This window comes from Scardinius erythrophthalmus (genome assembly GCF_964197995.2).
Source record: "Scardinius erythrophthalmus genome assembly, chromosome: 19".
In the NCBI taxonomy this organism is placed as follows: Eukaryota; Metazoa; Chordata; class Actinopteri; order Cypriniformes; family Leuciscidae; genus Scardinius; species Scardinius erythrophthalmus.
In genome coordinates, this window is record NC_138239.1 from 15,488,710 (window position 1) to 15,505,113 (window position 16,404).

The 16,404-nt window shown below is 37.6% G+C and overlaps 1 protein-coding gene across 4 annotated transcripts in view; it reads right to left on the bottom strand.

Moving 5' to 3' along the window:
* The window catches only part of larp1b (La ribonucleoprotein 1B), a 32,325-nt gene that overhangs the window by 3,344 nt on the left and 12,577 nt on the right, over positions 1-16,404 (bottom strand). For 2 of the 4 annotated variants that reach the window (XM_081347764.1, XM_081347763.1), the window contains exons 5-13: positions 15,538-15,657; positions 15,032-15,194; positions 11,455-11,599; positions 11,190-11,364; positions 10,796-11,034; positions 6,300-6,428; positions 5,849-6,211; positions 1,073-1,190; positions 77-237 (exon numbers count right to left, since the gene is read on the bottom strand). In XM_081347764.1, the coding sequence (XP_081203890.1) occupies positions 77-237; positions 1,073-1,190; positions 5,849-6,211; positions 6,300-6,428; positions 10,796-11,034; positions 11,190-11,364; positions 11,455-11,599; positions 15,032-15,194; positions 15,538-15,657 (1,613 nt within the window). The remainder of the gene's footprint in view (positions 1-76; positions 238-1,072; positions 1,191-5,848; positions 6,212-6,299; positions 6,429-10,795; positions 11,035-11,189; positions 11,365-11,454; positions 11,600-15,031; positions 15,195-15,537; positions 15,658-16,404) is intronic. The other 2 variants (XM_081347766.1, XM_081347765.1) reach the window with 1 other exon arrangement.

Consider the following 16,404-nt stretch of genomic DNA (forward strand, 5'->3'; position numbering starts at 1 on the left):
CGGCATCAACCTAAATATATATATATATTAAGTCATCCTTAAAATCACAAAATCTTTTTGCCAGGTACAAACTTACTTTTTCATCAAGGTTGCCACTATCTTCTTTGATGACAGGGTAGAAGCGAGGGGTTTTGGTGGGGTCCTGTCTTCCAGGGGTACGTGGTGTGCGTGGGGTATGGGGCACACTGGGGGATTCTGGGACATCCGTGGGGAGAGAATGAGCCATGCTAGAATCATCTACAGAAAAATAACCAAATTAATAATACATATATATACATATATATATATATATATATATATATATATATATATATATATATATATATATACATATATATATATATATATATATATATATATATATATATATATATATATATATATATATATTTAAATATATGGAAATATAAAACTTTGGAATTTAAAATTAACCAAGTAATTTCTTATATATAAAATCTTGCTTTCATCTGTACAAATCTGCGACATTTCACATAGAAAAAAACGTAATGAGTAAAATTAAATAAATTACATTGAATGAGTAAAATTGAAATAAAATAAACAATTAAATAAATAATAAAAAATATTGAATTAATTGTTTATTGAAATATTTATTTAATTAAGGTATAGCGGAGGATTTTCTTTTTCCGGGTGGATCATCAAGACAATTGGTCCTCCTAAGTGTCAATCATTCTGGTGATATGTTTACGTAAGGCCGTCGTACGTGCTCGTGCACACGACTCAAACCACAGGTTGGGCTTCCCACTGATGCCTCAGTCGCGAAGTTTCTACTTGACAGGTAAAGTTTGGCATGCTATTTGGAGAAATCCATTTAAAATCACTGCTAGTAAAAGTTAATGTAAGCTATGATTAGCTCGTGCATGCTCTCTCGTGCACACGTTTAATAGGCATTCCCTCTCGGGAGCAAGTAGAGTGTTGCGCATGTGCATTTTTTCAAAAAGTGGAGAGGGCGGTTCTTTTCTAAAATTCGGGAAAATCCTCCGCTATACCTTTAATAAAACAAAGATTGACAGATTCCATAGTTATCTCATAGACATATGAAGTGTGCAATCACCTGTTTGAAATGGTGGAGGGGGTGGGATCTCCTGGTTGGCGTCAATGGGAAGTTTAGGTGTCAGAGTTTCAAATTCATCTTGGCTTATCACGTTGAGTTTTTTAAAGTTCTCCATATCCTATAAATGTGAACCATAATGACATTATACACAGAGCAAGAACATTACTTCAAGAAGGCTGCAAGCATTTAAAACTCCAAGCGGAACATCAAACTGAAAAACATAGACAACATAGACAAACTGCCTGATGAGCTTCCTGTTTCTGCCTGTATGAACAATAAATCATAACTGCTCTTTATCTGACTGCAGGCAGTGGACTTGATCAGGTTTATCAGCGGTTATTACTTGCAGCTGTTTAGAAATTACAACTTTATTGTCCATCATAAAGGCTTCGGTCTATTTGGCTGTTGAAAGTGAAGCTTTTAGGCCCATCAGCAGCATTAAATCCGACAGTGTAGTCAATCAGAAGTTTTTTTGGTACAGATGACTGATATTATGTTCTTAAACCTTAATGTGTAAAATTCCACACTAACATCACAGCTCTCAACAATGAGAAATTATTTCATTTAATTTTATCTCAGAGTGTCATCACAAACTCTTAACTTATTTGAAGAAAACCACATGTGCTTATTCTGTCATTTTGTGCAGCTGTTTATCAGGTGTTTGTCCTATGAACTCCAGCCCACAGAGACCTTGGTCTAGTTAACACAGGTGTTACGACTCCCATGAGCAGGCACAGGTGGGTAACCCCAATAACACTGTGCAGTTTGAACACACTCAGTGTCTGACTCATTCGATTCAAATTAAACAGCCAAATTATTTTAGAGTTTGCAAACGGCTCAGACTCAGTTAATGTTAGTATGAATGGGCTCATACATCTAAATACGTCATACTTTTTTCAGCCAATCGAGATCAGAACTCTACACATGTTCTATCAGAGAGGTCTTGTCTGATTGGCTGACTGTAAAGGGTACATACAGGCATTTGTCACTGTACTGTTAAAAACAAATGATAACACTTATTGTGATAAAATTGCAATGTACTAAAAAACTTAATCATAACATGATAAAATTGATAATATAGATATTAGCACATATCAAACCCTAAAGAGGTCTGTGATCACAAGCTGAATCCTAGAGTGCACAGATTGTTTGAGAAATAAGCGAAGACACAATGTGTGATCTTAAGCAAATATTTCAGTATATTTTTGGTAACCACAAAGCAATTCAAACATTTGCAGTGGGAAAATTCCCATGTTACTGCTGAGTATGGACATTTATCTGAAGCCAACAGCTGCTGAACTAACACCACACTCAGCACAAACTATAACTCTAATAGAGTTACTATTACGCACTCATTTTCTCTTTGAAGCAAACTTTTTTGTTTACACTACTGTTCAATCAGGAATTTTTTTTAAGAAATAACTTTTATTCAGCCAAGACGTACTAAATTGGTCAAAAGTCACATTAAAGACTTTTACATTACAAAAAAATTATAATTCAAATAAATGCTGTTCTTTTGAACTTTCTATCCATCAACAAATCCTTTGGCATGTTTCTTGAGCATCAAATCAGCATATTAGATTTTTTTTCTGGAGGATCATGTGACGCTGAACACTGGAGTAATGATGTTGAAAATTCAGTGTTGCTATCACAGAAATAAATAACATTTTAAAAGATTTTAAAATACAGTTATTTTGAATTGTAATAATATTTCACAAGAGCAAAGTTTTTACTGTATTTTTAGTCAAATAAAAGCAGCCTTAGTCTAAATAAAAAAAATAAAATAATAATAATAATAATAATATAGCTGCAAGCAGCAATTATCGGGGCCAAGCACAATCAGATGAAAGTGTCAGACCAACTGCAACAATGAGCAAATAAAGACATTTAAAGAGGATTTTAGGTGAAATTGCTGAAAAATCATATAAACAGTCATTAAAAATATGATTTAATGCATTATCACTTTCGACCAATAGGTGGCGCAGTTACAAAACTGATGTCATGTGGTCAGAGTGAAGTGACAATGACACATACAAAGTTTGGTGTCAATATGTCAAGGCATTGCAGAGATAAAGCCTGAATAGTGCTTTTAGCATTATACGTCAAATTTGCTGCTGCGCTATACGAAAACGGTTTCGTCTATCGACACGAAATCCATAACTTTTAGTCGGCACGGTCTGGAGATGATACGATTCGATTTTGGTGAAAATCGGACAAACGGTCTAGGAGGAGTTCGAAAAAGTAGGTTTTGACTTGAAATCAAGATGGCAGACAGGAAGTTCGGTCAAATAAGGAAAACTCGGTATCTATGTTTTCGGCTTGACCCAAGGAATCTATTAAGATAAGTGGCATTTCAATAGCCAGATTTATTCAAAAGTTATTAGCCTTTTTGGAAATTTTGTTATAACTTTTGACCACTAGATGGCGCTGTTTCGAAATATTTTGAGTACCTTCAGGGGATGGTGGTGTTGGCACATTCTGAGTTTCGTAATATTACACCAATGCATTTGTTTGGATTAGCATTTTATTTCACAAAACTGTATTGAAGTCAATGGGAATTTCATGTTTTGTTCTATTATAGCGCCACCAAGAGGCTCAGTCACACCATTTTTTTATGTGTCCTCAGAGTGAGCCCATACATATATGTGTCGATTTTGGTGCAAAAATCTCAATTTGCTTCGGAGTTATAGACATTTATATGAAAAAACACGTAAAAAATGACTGACACATGACTTTGATTGAATATTACTACCCCTAAACATCAATTTTTTCGCATTAGGGCATTGGCATTCAACTATCGACCTATGTTTCCAAACTTCTGACGGTGGTTTCGTCTCGATCGGACAAACGGTTTCGAAGATATAGCCTAATGTTTTTTAAGCGCTAAATCACAACGCTACACAAACCGTAAGGCGAAACCTAGCATGTTTGGTATCGTTGGACTCAGCAAGGTTTCAGGAGTCTAATTAGATGAGTCTCGTGAAAATAAGTCAACCACACCCAATGTTATAAGCATTTGAAAAAAAAATTCACCACTAGGAGGCGCTGTTTCGAAACTTCTCACGCTCGTTCAGGACATTGTGCTGATGTCCCATACCAAGTTTCGTAACAATCCGTTCATGCGTACTTAAAATACAGCATTTTAGCACAAAATTCAAAATGGCCGACAGTCAAAATGGCCGATATGGTAAAATTGGATATCAGTCGACTCGGCATTATGCCCTGAATCTAACAAGACCAATTTTATGATTTTTGGACAAATTGTTCAGAAGTTAGAAGCTAAAATAGCCATTTTTCATATCTCTGGACCAGTAGGTGGCGCTGCGCCGAAACGCAGCATGTTGCCTCATGTCATGCTTGTGATGACATGTACCAAGTTTGGTCTGAATACAATAAACCGTTGCGGAGATACAGCCTTACGACTGTTTTCACAAGCGCTATGTAAATTTTTTTCGAGCGTTTATCGAAAACGGTTTGACGAATCAATTTGAATTCCATAACTTTTTGTCAGCACTGCCTGAAGATGATCTGGTTCAATTTTCGTGCAAATCGGACAAACCGTCTAGGACGAGTTCGAAAAAGTAGGTTTTTTGAAAAATTCAAAATGGCGGCCATATTTTTATTATGGAAAATGAAGTCATAAGGTGCAATCGAAACGGCATGAGCTCTGGAATCAGAGGAAAAAAGAATTTTGTTGATTGGCCTTACGGTTCAAACGTTATTAGCAAAATAAAAGTGACAATTTGGACAGGTGGTGGCGCTAGAGGGAATGACTTAGAAACACCAAAATTGGTGTATTTAATGTTGGGACTGTCCTCTATCAGAATGTCAAACCAAAACAACTTTCCCGCAATCGGTTCTATGGGCTGCCATAGACTCCCAGTCGGAAAAATGAAGAATAATAATAAGAACGGGAACAGATACAATAGGTGCCTCCGCACCTTCGGTGCTTGGCCCCTAATGAGATTATTATGAAAATGATGTTATTTCAGCCAGCGCACATACCTGTATTTTCTTCCTGTTTTCGGTCGAAGTCCATAGTAATCGATTGTTGAGTTCACGCGCCTGATCATAGGTAACTAAACCTATGCGTGTGAACTCGACAATCGATTACTATGGACTTCAACCGAAAACAGGAAGAAAATACAGGTATGTGCGCTGGCTGAAATAACATCATTTTTATTAATATCTTTCACATCTACTGCAGTCAGATTCACCCGTGATCACTCTGAAGGAATCACTCACATTAGCTGTGCACTTGTAATGACACATCAAGGATGTTAAGAGGCTAAAAGCAGGTTTAAACTTGCCCCATTGAAGTCAACAGGGTGCAAATTTAAAAAGAGGATAACACGGTGTAGGCAACACCGATTTTTGTCGTTGTTCTCTGTACTGACAGCACTCCAAAATTACAAAAAAAATGAGCTCAATGTTAAAATTGACCGGAGTTCTCCTTTAAGGGGGGAAATATGATGACAAGATGTCAAACTCACGTCGCTCATATGATGGCAACTCCACAGTGCCATTGTAAGAAATATAAGGGGGAATGTTGATCAATTATGTAGTTAAAGGGATACTTCAGCCCAAAATGAACATTCTGTCAAGCTGCTCTATTCCATACAATGAAAGTGGATGCTGACCAGTGACAGCCATGGTCACCTTTCACTATATTGAAAAGAGCATCTTGGACATTTTATTAAACAACTCTTTACTTTGACAAACTTTAAATTACATATTACATTAAAATAATAATTCACAAAGCACAATCACTCTCACCTTGGCAGTGGGACAATCTGGCAGTCCGTCTTCCGTTGTCCAAAGATCCTGTTCATAGTAGAACAGTCCATCGTTTATGGCTTTGGCGAGGTCAGTTGTAATTTTGGCACGTGACACATGATTCCCTGTCCGATCGCCCCCAGGGTGTTTCCGCAGGTGAGGGGGGGTCTGAGTAACGATCAGGATCTTGTTAACGTCTCGGTCATCAAGTTCATCATCAGAATCGTCATCTGACCAATCAGTGAAGGTGTTCTTGCGAGGCGCTGCGAGCCGTTCCATTTCTTCATCAAACAGGAAGTCCAGTTCCTCCTGGACTGCTTCAGGTGGCTGCTTAGGGCTGGACTGAACCAATTCTGTGTTCTCCTGAAGCAAACACAAAACATGTATTATTTCCTTATAATAAATATGGAAAAAGAAATGAAGCATAGAGAAAACAGGACAAATACTCAACTGCAGATGGGAACGACTCAAGAATAGGAGGAGGAGGAGGAGGAGGAGGTGAAGAAGAACAAGGAGGAGGAGGAGGAGAAGGAAGAGGAGGAGGAGAAGGAGAGCTAGGAGGAAGAGGAGTTACTGAGGTCTGCACACCCACAGGATAGGAGATGGAACAATGGATGGAAAGAGGACATGATGGATGAACAAATATGGAGGGGGAAAAGGAAAGAGGTGTGTGATCAAACCATGCTAGAAATCCTCTAGCAGAAGCATAAATTATAAAGAAACAAAGTTTTATAAAAACGAGAAATACCCAAAAAGCAAGAAAAGCTTCTTTCTTTTTTTTTGCAATATTCTACAGTTGTGATATAATTTAAAATGACTTTGCAATGAATGAAGCAAACTAATAGGGATGCACAACACTTTGGTTATTGGACAATATTGAGATTCAACACACTCCTGGGCACAAAAAATGGGCCAAGCCCAAAATGGCTAAACACTAAGTTTTTAATTGTCTTAACCACAAATTATTGGGGGGAAATTATGTGTTATTGTCAGGAAATTAGCAAAATGTAAGCAAATGCACTACTTAAAAAGCCATTGCTGTCTCCGAAAAACTTCAAACACCGAATGAAGTTTTTGGCAGAATATGGGAAGTTTGATTCAGAGTGGTTCAGCAGAGTTGTGTGGACATGAGTTGCATGATGTGACTGTTGCAATGTCTTCGAAATTCATCTCTACCATGGTGAAGCATAGAGGAAGAGGTGTCATTGTGTGGAGAGCCTTTTTAGCTGCTGGTCCTAGGGCTGTGCCCGTAAACTTGACAACCGCACCACCGTGGCTGTAAGGCGCCACCACGGTGGCTGAGTAGCACCGGCGGAGGTCCGCCAAAACAATTTTTTTTTGTATGTGAATTCTGTTTTACATGAATATTATGACACGAGTGAAGCACAAAGCTTTGTTTACAAAATAAATAATAGGTTAGCAACATCGCAGCCATGGAAAAGTTTGGATTCATGACGAAGGAGAGAGTTGTGTGTGATGAATGCGTCACCACCGCATCTGCACCAGAACATGCAGATTTTATTTTAGAGAATAATCACACAACCCTTTTAGATATTCTATAATTAAATCAATCAACTAATCGAATATTTAAAAATCGTGACTCATCCCTCCATGGAATCTCGTTTCTTTTCCCATAAATTCACTCGCGTCTCACCCATTTCCGAAGGGGATAATAAACGTTTCTTTCTTGGTTCGCTTTTAATTTTTTAATTATTATTCTTTACTGTGGCAAAGTAGAAAAAACGCTGTAGGACAGATAGCCTACATTTTTACTTGTAGCCTACGTCAAATTCCTTTTAACACAGTTTGTGCTTGTTATTAGACATATGGTAATTGGTAAGGCGCGTCAAGTTTATTTGTAAAGCACGTTTCACACGCGCGGTGATTTTTGTTTCGCTTTCTCTGGCAGCGCAATATCAAACAGAAAACATGAAGATATCAGAAAAGAGATCAATGGTCTCCCAGCAAACACAGGTCGTTGACACAACGTACCCAACCTTCTAACAACGTTTTATCAACATGGACTAAAGAAAATAAGGTGCCACAACGTAAATGTGTTTGCTGAGCTCTTTCCTGCTCGTGACCCACATCCTTCTCAAAGCGCAGAGCGGTAGCCTATATCACGCGTCTTTGTGTGGAAATATTAAACAAAAGTTTTTTGGTTTTTTTATAGATTCAACTTTATTATATTATTTAAGTTACCAGTATTTACCATGGTATTTACTGATATTTAGTTCAATGCTTTAGTGTGTTGTTTCTTTGTTTTTTTTTCAAAACAACACCCCCACCACCGCACCACCATCGGTAGTTGGTCCAGCACCACTGCAGTGGTAAAAAAACTGCCACCGTCACAGCCCTACTGCTGGTATTGGTGAACTGCCTCACTGTGAGAAGACATTTCCCAGCAAACACATTTACGTTGTGGCAACGTCTGTGGCACGTTGCATTTCTGCTATGGCAATGTTGCTGTCTACGTGCTCGCAACATTGTAACAACGTAGAATTGTAAGACGCGACAGGGCTGTAGCAATGTTGTTGCACGACATTCAGCAACTGAGAGATGACGTTCTGAAAATTTTTTGTTTTATGCTAGATATGCCTATAGATATCCCCCATTTAGCATTTTATGTTTTGAGGTTAATTTTAATTAATCAGATGTTAGATTATTGTTAGATGTTATTTAATGGGGCTATCAGTAAATTAGCCTAATTATAATCAGCACCTGCAAGTGTACACTTTGAAGAGTAAAAATTACAGAAGGTTAGGTTAATTCAACTTTATTAAAACTAACTGCATATATGGTAATCAAATTGCACTTCCAAAAGTCATACATTTATGAAAAAATAAATTTGTATATTCATTTATTTCGTTTTTTTCTTTTAAGTATAATAAGTAAAACATAAAAAGCAAAGATCAGAATATTTAATTAAAACCGGTTCTGTACATGGCAGACAGTAGTCGAAAGCCGGACGATAAAGTTCGGTAAACAGAATCAATGCAGGAAACATCCACAAATCCAGAGGAGCAAAGAAACGAATGAGACTAAATAGCAGACAAATTAAATGAAAAACTAAACAGTGCAAGCGAGGCTACATTAGTCACATTAGAAAATGAAGTTGTAGGTTGTGTTTGAATAATTACGTATCTTATTTAGCTGAGGTAAATAAAACGCAATACTCACGTATCCTTGCTCGATGAAGAACGAGACAACACAATGAGCCCAACGGGCGGTTGAAATTTAAAAGGCTGATTTTCGCGCTTCAGGGCAGTGACGAGTACATATGTCGTCCAGTGGTTGTCAAGACACCGTTGGCACAACCTTAAGCAATGGCCCTGAACGGTGGTTTAATGTCAACATTGTGACAACGCTGTAACAACCTTCACCACACAAATTTATAGCAACCTTTTGGCCATGTTGATAAAACGTTGTTAGAAGGTTAGGTACGTTGTGCCAACGTTCTGTGTTTGCTGGGTTAATGCTTTGGAGTACAGGAGAATATTGCAGGATCGCTTGCTTGCCACAAATGAAAAGTTGTTATCGAAACAACTTTTTCAACAAGACAATGCTCCTGCCCAACTTACAAAGACAACCAAAAAGTGGCTTGAGAACAAGTACATCAGGCTCATGTTTAGGACTGGTCAGAGTTGAACCTTAGAGTGAATATTTGGTCTCACATTAGACTCAAACGAATGGGAGACTTTTTCCAACTACCTCTGAACTGTTTGAAGCCATTAACATTGAGTGCAATTCTTGTTAATTTCTTGACCAGGTATTTGTGATTAAAATGGAGAAGACCATTAAAAGACCACTAAATATTTTGCTATTTTTGGCCCATTTTTTACCCAGGAGTGGCAATATGAGCAAGGATGCATTAAAGTCCGCGTGAACCGGAAGTTGCAAACGACTTTTCTCCAGTGTTGTGACGTATTTCCCAGTGAAACGGAATATTGAACAGAGGGCAGGGTTTTACTCTAGCGCTCCTCCTCTCCATCTCTCACTCATAGCAGACTAACGGTTTGAGGGGAGTGGTTAAGCGTTTCCCAACCTAAGCCGTCAAACCTACATCAGCCATTCCAGATTGGAAGTAACTTTTCAGACTTTGATTAAAGATTACGACGGCAAACAATTTTTTTCTGTGTATTAATTTGCACGGATTAATTTTTCACCACAAGACTAGTAATATGCGCTAACAAAGTAAATAGGGTCAATTTTGATTTCAGTTGGACTTTAAATTAATCAAAGGTGCCAGTAAAAGTCATTTACAATGTTACAAAATATTTGTATTTCAACTAAACACTTTAATCAAAGAACCATGTTTTTAACATTGATAATAAAAATAAATGTTTCTTGAGCACCAAAACAGCACATTAGAATGATTTCTGAAGGATCATGTGACACTGAAGACTGGAGTAATGATGCTGAAAATTCAGCTTGACATCACAGGAGTAAATTACATTTTAAAATAGAAACCAATTATTTTAAATTGCAACAATGTTTCAAAATGACTGTTGTATTTTTTATAAAAATGAACGCAGCCTTGGTGAGAATTAGAGACTTTCAAAAACAGTAAAAAAAAAAAAAAAAAAAAAAAATCTTACCAACCCTAAACTTTTGATCAGTAAGGTATATTTAATTGGGAATGCTCATTTCCCATTGTTTCTTTTATTTTATTTTTATTTAGATTACCTCTGTTGTCATCTGATCTAACACTTTTTTTAACACTGTTATAATGTTGTGATGCCTAAATTAACTTATAGGATTTAAAACAACTGATTCTAGTTTCTTTGTTTCATTTTTACTTTATTTAGACAAAATAGTATTGCATTTTAATTTAAAATCAGCCTTTACATAAAAACTAACGTTGACTTAATGGTATTGGTCATATTTCAGTGCATCCCTACAAAACACTGACATTTATCACTAGAGTCTGAACGGATTCGGAAGTACCTTATTTTTTCCAGTGGAGTTTCTGTGTCGTTTTTCCACCTGTATCCACGGCTGGACATCTGGATCAGAGAGACTGCTGGACCGCTCTTTTGGGGTATTCGCATCTTCACTAGAGCTGCTTTTTGAGTCGGAAGGAAAGGATTCTTTGGACTGAGGTTTGGCTGTGTCGGTGTCATCACTAGTTTGGCCATTCACCAGAGCGGGTTCATCCATGTGCTGACTGACTGGGGAGGACGATACTGTGACACATGTAGAGAGAGACAGTGTGAGTGAGTGTGAATGCTAAAGCCAGGGAAACAGTAACAGAATAATTCATAACTGCTAAACAATAACACGTTAACAAGACAATAACAAGTACAAGAAAAAGGCTAAAAAGGCTAGAACACATCAGAACCTGTGCTGAGGGAGGTGAATGCCTGTCCTGGGACGAACTCAGGGCAGTGAATGAGCTGGGAGAAATCTGTGCGCGGGGAGTCTAGAGGGGGACCCGGGATGGGCCAATGCTCCGGCTCTTCTTTCCTACGGATCTGCTCATCAACCAGCTCCACGACATCACTGTTCTTCACCGCCTGCTCATACACATAAAAACAGATATAACGCAGACTAACGATAATAATCTCTAATGTACGTGTCCTGAAAAAGAGGTAGGTCAATGTCACCTCTTTTATGAGGTTGATATCAGTGGTGAGGGCCTGGACTCTGTGGAAACTGGCGATCAGAGAGATGGGCAGAAAGCCTTTTGTATCCATCTTTCTCCGCAGGAAGAAGTCACGCTCCAGGTTTGGGAGACTGAAGTAGTATTCACTAAAAATAAACAAAAACAGCCATATGTAAACTCCAAAATAATAATTAAACAGTACAGTTTTACATTTGCTGCCTCTAATTACTGTGTAATTAAATACTAACCACAAAAATAGCTAGTGCATGTCACATCTGTGTGCAAATAAGAAATAATTACATACAACTTATTTATCATTACACATCACATATTTAAAGCTGTTTATTTAATACAAATAAATGAAAATAAAAAAAGTAAAAAAATATATATTCCCTCTGAAAAGCATACACACACACACATACATACATATATATATATGTTAATTTGTTCCATGCACATCTGATAAAATGGCAGTGAAATGTTTCTTTTTTCTGCAATTATCTTTTAATGTGTATAAAACAAATAAAAAAACAACAAAGAAAACAGATATACAAATGTCTAAAAAATGTTATTATCAATATAACAAATCAACTGAAATGTTTAATTGAAACATTAACATTTCAGAAGGTCTTAGTATTTATTGCATCTCTTTTACTTCAATGACATCAGCAATGTGAGCTGCATGAATAGAATATTTTGAATTCATTTTTTGCCATATCATTTTTAATTTTTTAAACCCTAAAAGCGTAAATTAAAGAAAATCCTAGATTTTCCAAACAATCTCAGACCAGACAGTATATGTACAGCAAAAGCTTGCAAAATATTACATTTTTAATTATTTATTATTTGATGCAATATAAAGGCTATTTTCATGGCAGTCTCGTAGAAGTATTTTCAAGAATAGAACTCAGATCTCAGAGAAGTACAAATTAAAATACTCAAAATATTGTGTTGTATATTGCATATAATTTTACTTATTTATTGTTTTGTTATTATCTTTCAACAATATAAAAAACATAAGCTCTTTCGGTCAGATTCAATGTAGAGCAAAATGCATCTTGGATATGTAGTGCACATATCAAAGAACAGCTTTGTTCAAATTTTCTGTTGGGTATTACAGTCTTGTTCTGTAACTGCTGCAGGCGGTTGCACTTACACTAATGGTTAAATGTGCAAACTCAAAGAGAGAACTGAAATGGACATCATGGGAATAAGACAGAAATCTCACATCCCTTTAGCTATCATCCATCTCAATTCCAGAAACAAATGCATTCACAGATCAACACTTTTTCTCTGTCAATCTCTGTCCTCTGGGTTTTGTGTATTGTTTCAGGTGAGGAACGGTGCAGTCCCATTGCAGATGGCAGAGCCTCTGGCTGGATTCCAGTGAGACCAGGTGCAGCAAGATCTCCACTATCACTGCTGAATTTCGCATTTAAATATTGTACACTAATAGTTTAGAGACTCCATGGACAAGCGGTTTGGAGAAAAGTTGATCAAATTTCTACTAACACATGCAAGTTCCTAAAAAGTACCCTGATGATTCTTAGTATACATGAGGATTTGTTAAAAACCTCCCCTTTAAGCAGCAGACGTGTTCTGGGAGGAACGGTGTGGCCTCCACCCTGAACACACCTTACATTCCAGCAGCTTTTGACAGCCGAGGTTGCCCCATAGGCCACACCGCAAATGAATCTGGGGAGTTTCAGCCGAGGTGTTATGCAAGTTTCACTCGCTAGTGTGTTTGGGTGTGAGGAAAACTGTCCTGGGGCAACATCCAGTACAAGTACAACTTAGAAACGTTACAAATTACACAAATAACAAAAAGATATTAAAAATAAATGGATACAAAATTGGGTGGATAAATACGACACTTTAAGGCTGCATTTACACTGCAGGTATTGATGCCCAATTCCGATTTGTTAACTATATCCAATTTATTTGATGACCAGCTTACATCTCCTTTTAAAAGTGACCCATATCCAATGTCTGCATTTACACTATAAACTTGGCAAAACAACCCAAGGTAGACGTACTGACCCGGAAAAGCTTAAGCTGAAAAGAAGGTAAAAACAGCGTGATTTGCAATGGACGCATAGAAAATGATAATACAAGCTTTTGCTTTCCGTACAATCTTTTAAGGTCAGAAAAACATTAGTTTCTTAAAGGAACACGCCGACTTTTTGGGACTTTATCTTATTCACTGTATCCCCCAGAGTTAGATAAGTCCATACATACCGTTCTTATCTCCGTGTGTGCCGTAACTCTGTCTGACGCACCCACCGCTAGCCTAGCTTAGCACAAATACTGGATGTAAATGGCTACAGCTAGCATTCTAATCCCAATAAGTGACAAAATAATGCCAACATTTTCCTAGTCACAGCGTGTACAAATAACAAGGTCACATGAGACACAGCCATCTTCTAACCGTATACATACTGGGAACTATATTCTCAGAAGGTGAAGCACTGCTACTTGGGCGGAGTGATTTGCTTGCAGCACCTGCGAAGCCCCATGGTGAGGAGCAGAGAGTTCGCTCAGAGTTGGAGTAAATCATTCCGCAGAAGTAGCAGTGCTTCGCAGTCTCACGTGTCAAAACAAACACTACGATGCATCATTGTTAATCTTTCTTTCGCCTCTAGAGGGCACTCTCTTACTGTGTAATGACAGTGGACCCTTTTCAGACGCTCCAGCAATGGTCGCAACCCGGAAAAACTATCGGTATGGATTTTTGTCGATAACTGATTGTTCCAGCAATTGGTTATAGATCACAAGCTAAATCGATCAATCGCTCAACCTCTAATATATCTAATATCTATTTCTTTTTCTCTCTCTTTTCACCCCCTTCTCTTCACTGTTTTTAAAAGACAGGTTTCAGATCAGTGTTAAACAGTCAGTCATCAACCACATATGTTTTTGTGCGCGTGTGTGTGTGTGTGTGTGTTTGCTCCCTGTGGACTTTCAGCTCATTACGTTCACAGTGTTGAGTGAAGTAAGCTTGGCTGAATTCTGAGAATAAGATCACATGGGCATGAACACACACAAAACAACACATACTGGGTAGTAGAGGGAAAACATGAACACAGACTTTGATTGTATGCATACAATATACATTTTCATTTCCACATGAAATGCAAAAGTCTTTTTTTTTTGTCATTTCTGACTAAGAAATGCAACCACACACACAATGCACCCAGTGTCCTCTGCCCTTATCTTTCTGACCCAGATCATCTGACCCCTTCCCCATCATCCATAAGGCAGAGGAGCTAAATTAAGGACACGTGCAGACAAGGCAGTGCCAGGCCGCCTGATGCTGCAGCTGCTCCCCCTGCTGGTGGTAATGCATTAAACACTTTTTTAAAAGACAGTGACCATATTTTAATACAACCATGCTCACACTGTTTGGCTTATGTTACTAAACTGAAGATAAACCTTGAATGTACAAATTCTCTAATGTGTCCAAATATGACCAATAAACAAAAGAAACTATCTGGCACACTGAACGCTGGAGAACTAAACAAGCAAATAATGTGCTGTATTTAGTTTAAATGCAAAGAGAGGAGAGATATGGAACTTACATTTGGCGTTTGATATATTCTTTAAGTAAATTCTCCTCAATCGTATACATCTGCACGCGATTACCGTCGTCGTAGTAATAGATCATGTTAGTGCCGAACTCGGCTGGAACCGTGGACTTATCCTGGTAAGAGTCCCGGTAACTGTGGGAGTAATCATAGCGACCTGGAAAGAAAGAGATAAGATATAAAATATTACATGATATACAATATTACATGATGATATATATATATGCTGCAAATGTGACAAAAAGCATCATGATTGTGGGAAACAGTGTGTCAGGTGTAGGTTTTTGTGCACAGACGGCAGAAAAGAATACTGATTTTTAATTTTAAGGCCACTAGATTTGAGTGTGCATTCCTGTTCAGTTTGCTTAAAATGTACATCCAGCTCCAACTTCACTTTAATTTTACATGACATCAATAATTTGTAACTATAAAACTGAATTAATAGACAGTCTGACTGTGAGAAACAATGTTTAGGTAGTTTAGGGATGTTTATTTGTTACCTCGTCCACGACCTCTACCCCGACCGCGACCTTTGCCCCTGCCCCTCAGGCCTCCACGGACATCGCTGCCCTCACTGCGAACGCTTGCTGTGTCAAAGAAATCTCTCTCTCTTCTCCAGCCTGAGGGACACATGAAAGAAAAGGACAAGAGCTCAAATTAACAGTGCATCTCAAGGTCAAATATTTCCAGTGGTCTTGAATTAAAAAATTCATACTTATGTTTCAGGTATTAAACATACATTTACAATATTATTACCATATTACAATCCGGAAACATTTAAAAAACTGAGTTTTCGTTTTCAAAACGCCCCTCATCCACAATATCGTTTTCAAGATTGTAATATGGAGAATCACCAAAGGAACATTAATCATCAAAGGAACATTAAAGTAAATAGCAGGCACAACATTGCTGGTATGACCACAAAAATCAATGGGTGCAGTATGCGTCACATGACTAAACTTTAAACTTTTGAATACCTCTGTTTTCATAGTCCACACTACAACGCAAAAATGGTGTTTTCAAATTTTTCCACTTTGGAGAGGGTTTTCATAAACGCTGTCTCGGAGTTGACGGAAGACCAAATCAGAATGAAAAAGATGCGTTTTCAAACGAGGACAAGGCCTCAGTATTTGGATTGGTCCCTCTATTGCTTTAATGGCAGAAGCCCTTGAGCAGCATGAACTCCGCAAGTTGGTGTAAAACCTGATGATCATGTTTTCCAGCATGATTTGACAAACTTGAGTTTAAAGAAAGCAAGAACATCTGACCGTCTGTAAAAATGATTGACATTTACTTTTTTGATTAGTGACCTAGAAAGAGAAAAAAAAACGTACATTTTAAAAATGTATTTATGCTGTCTTTTCATA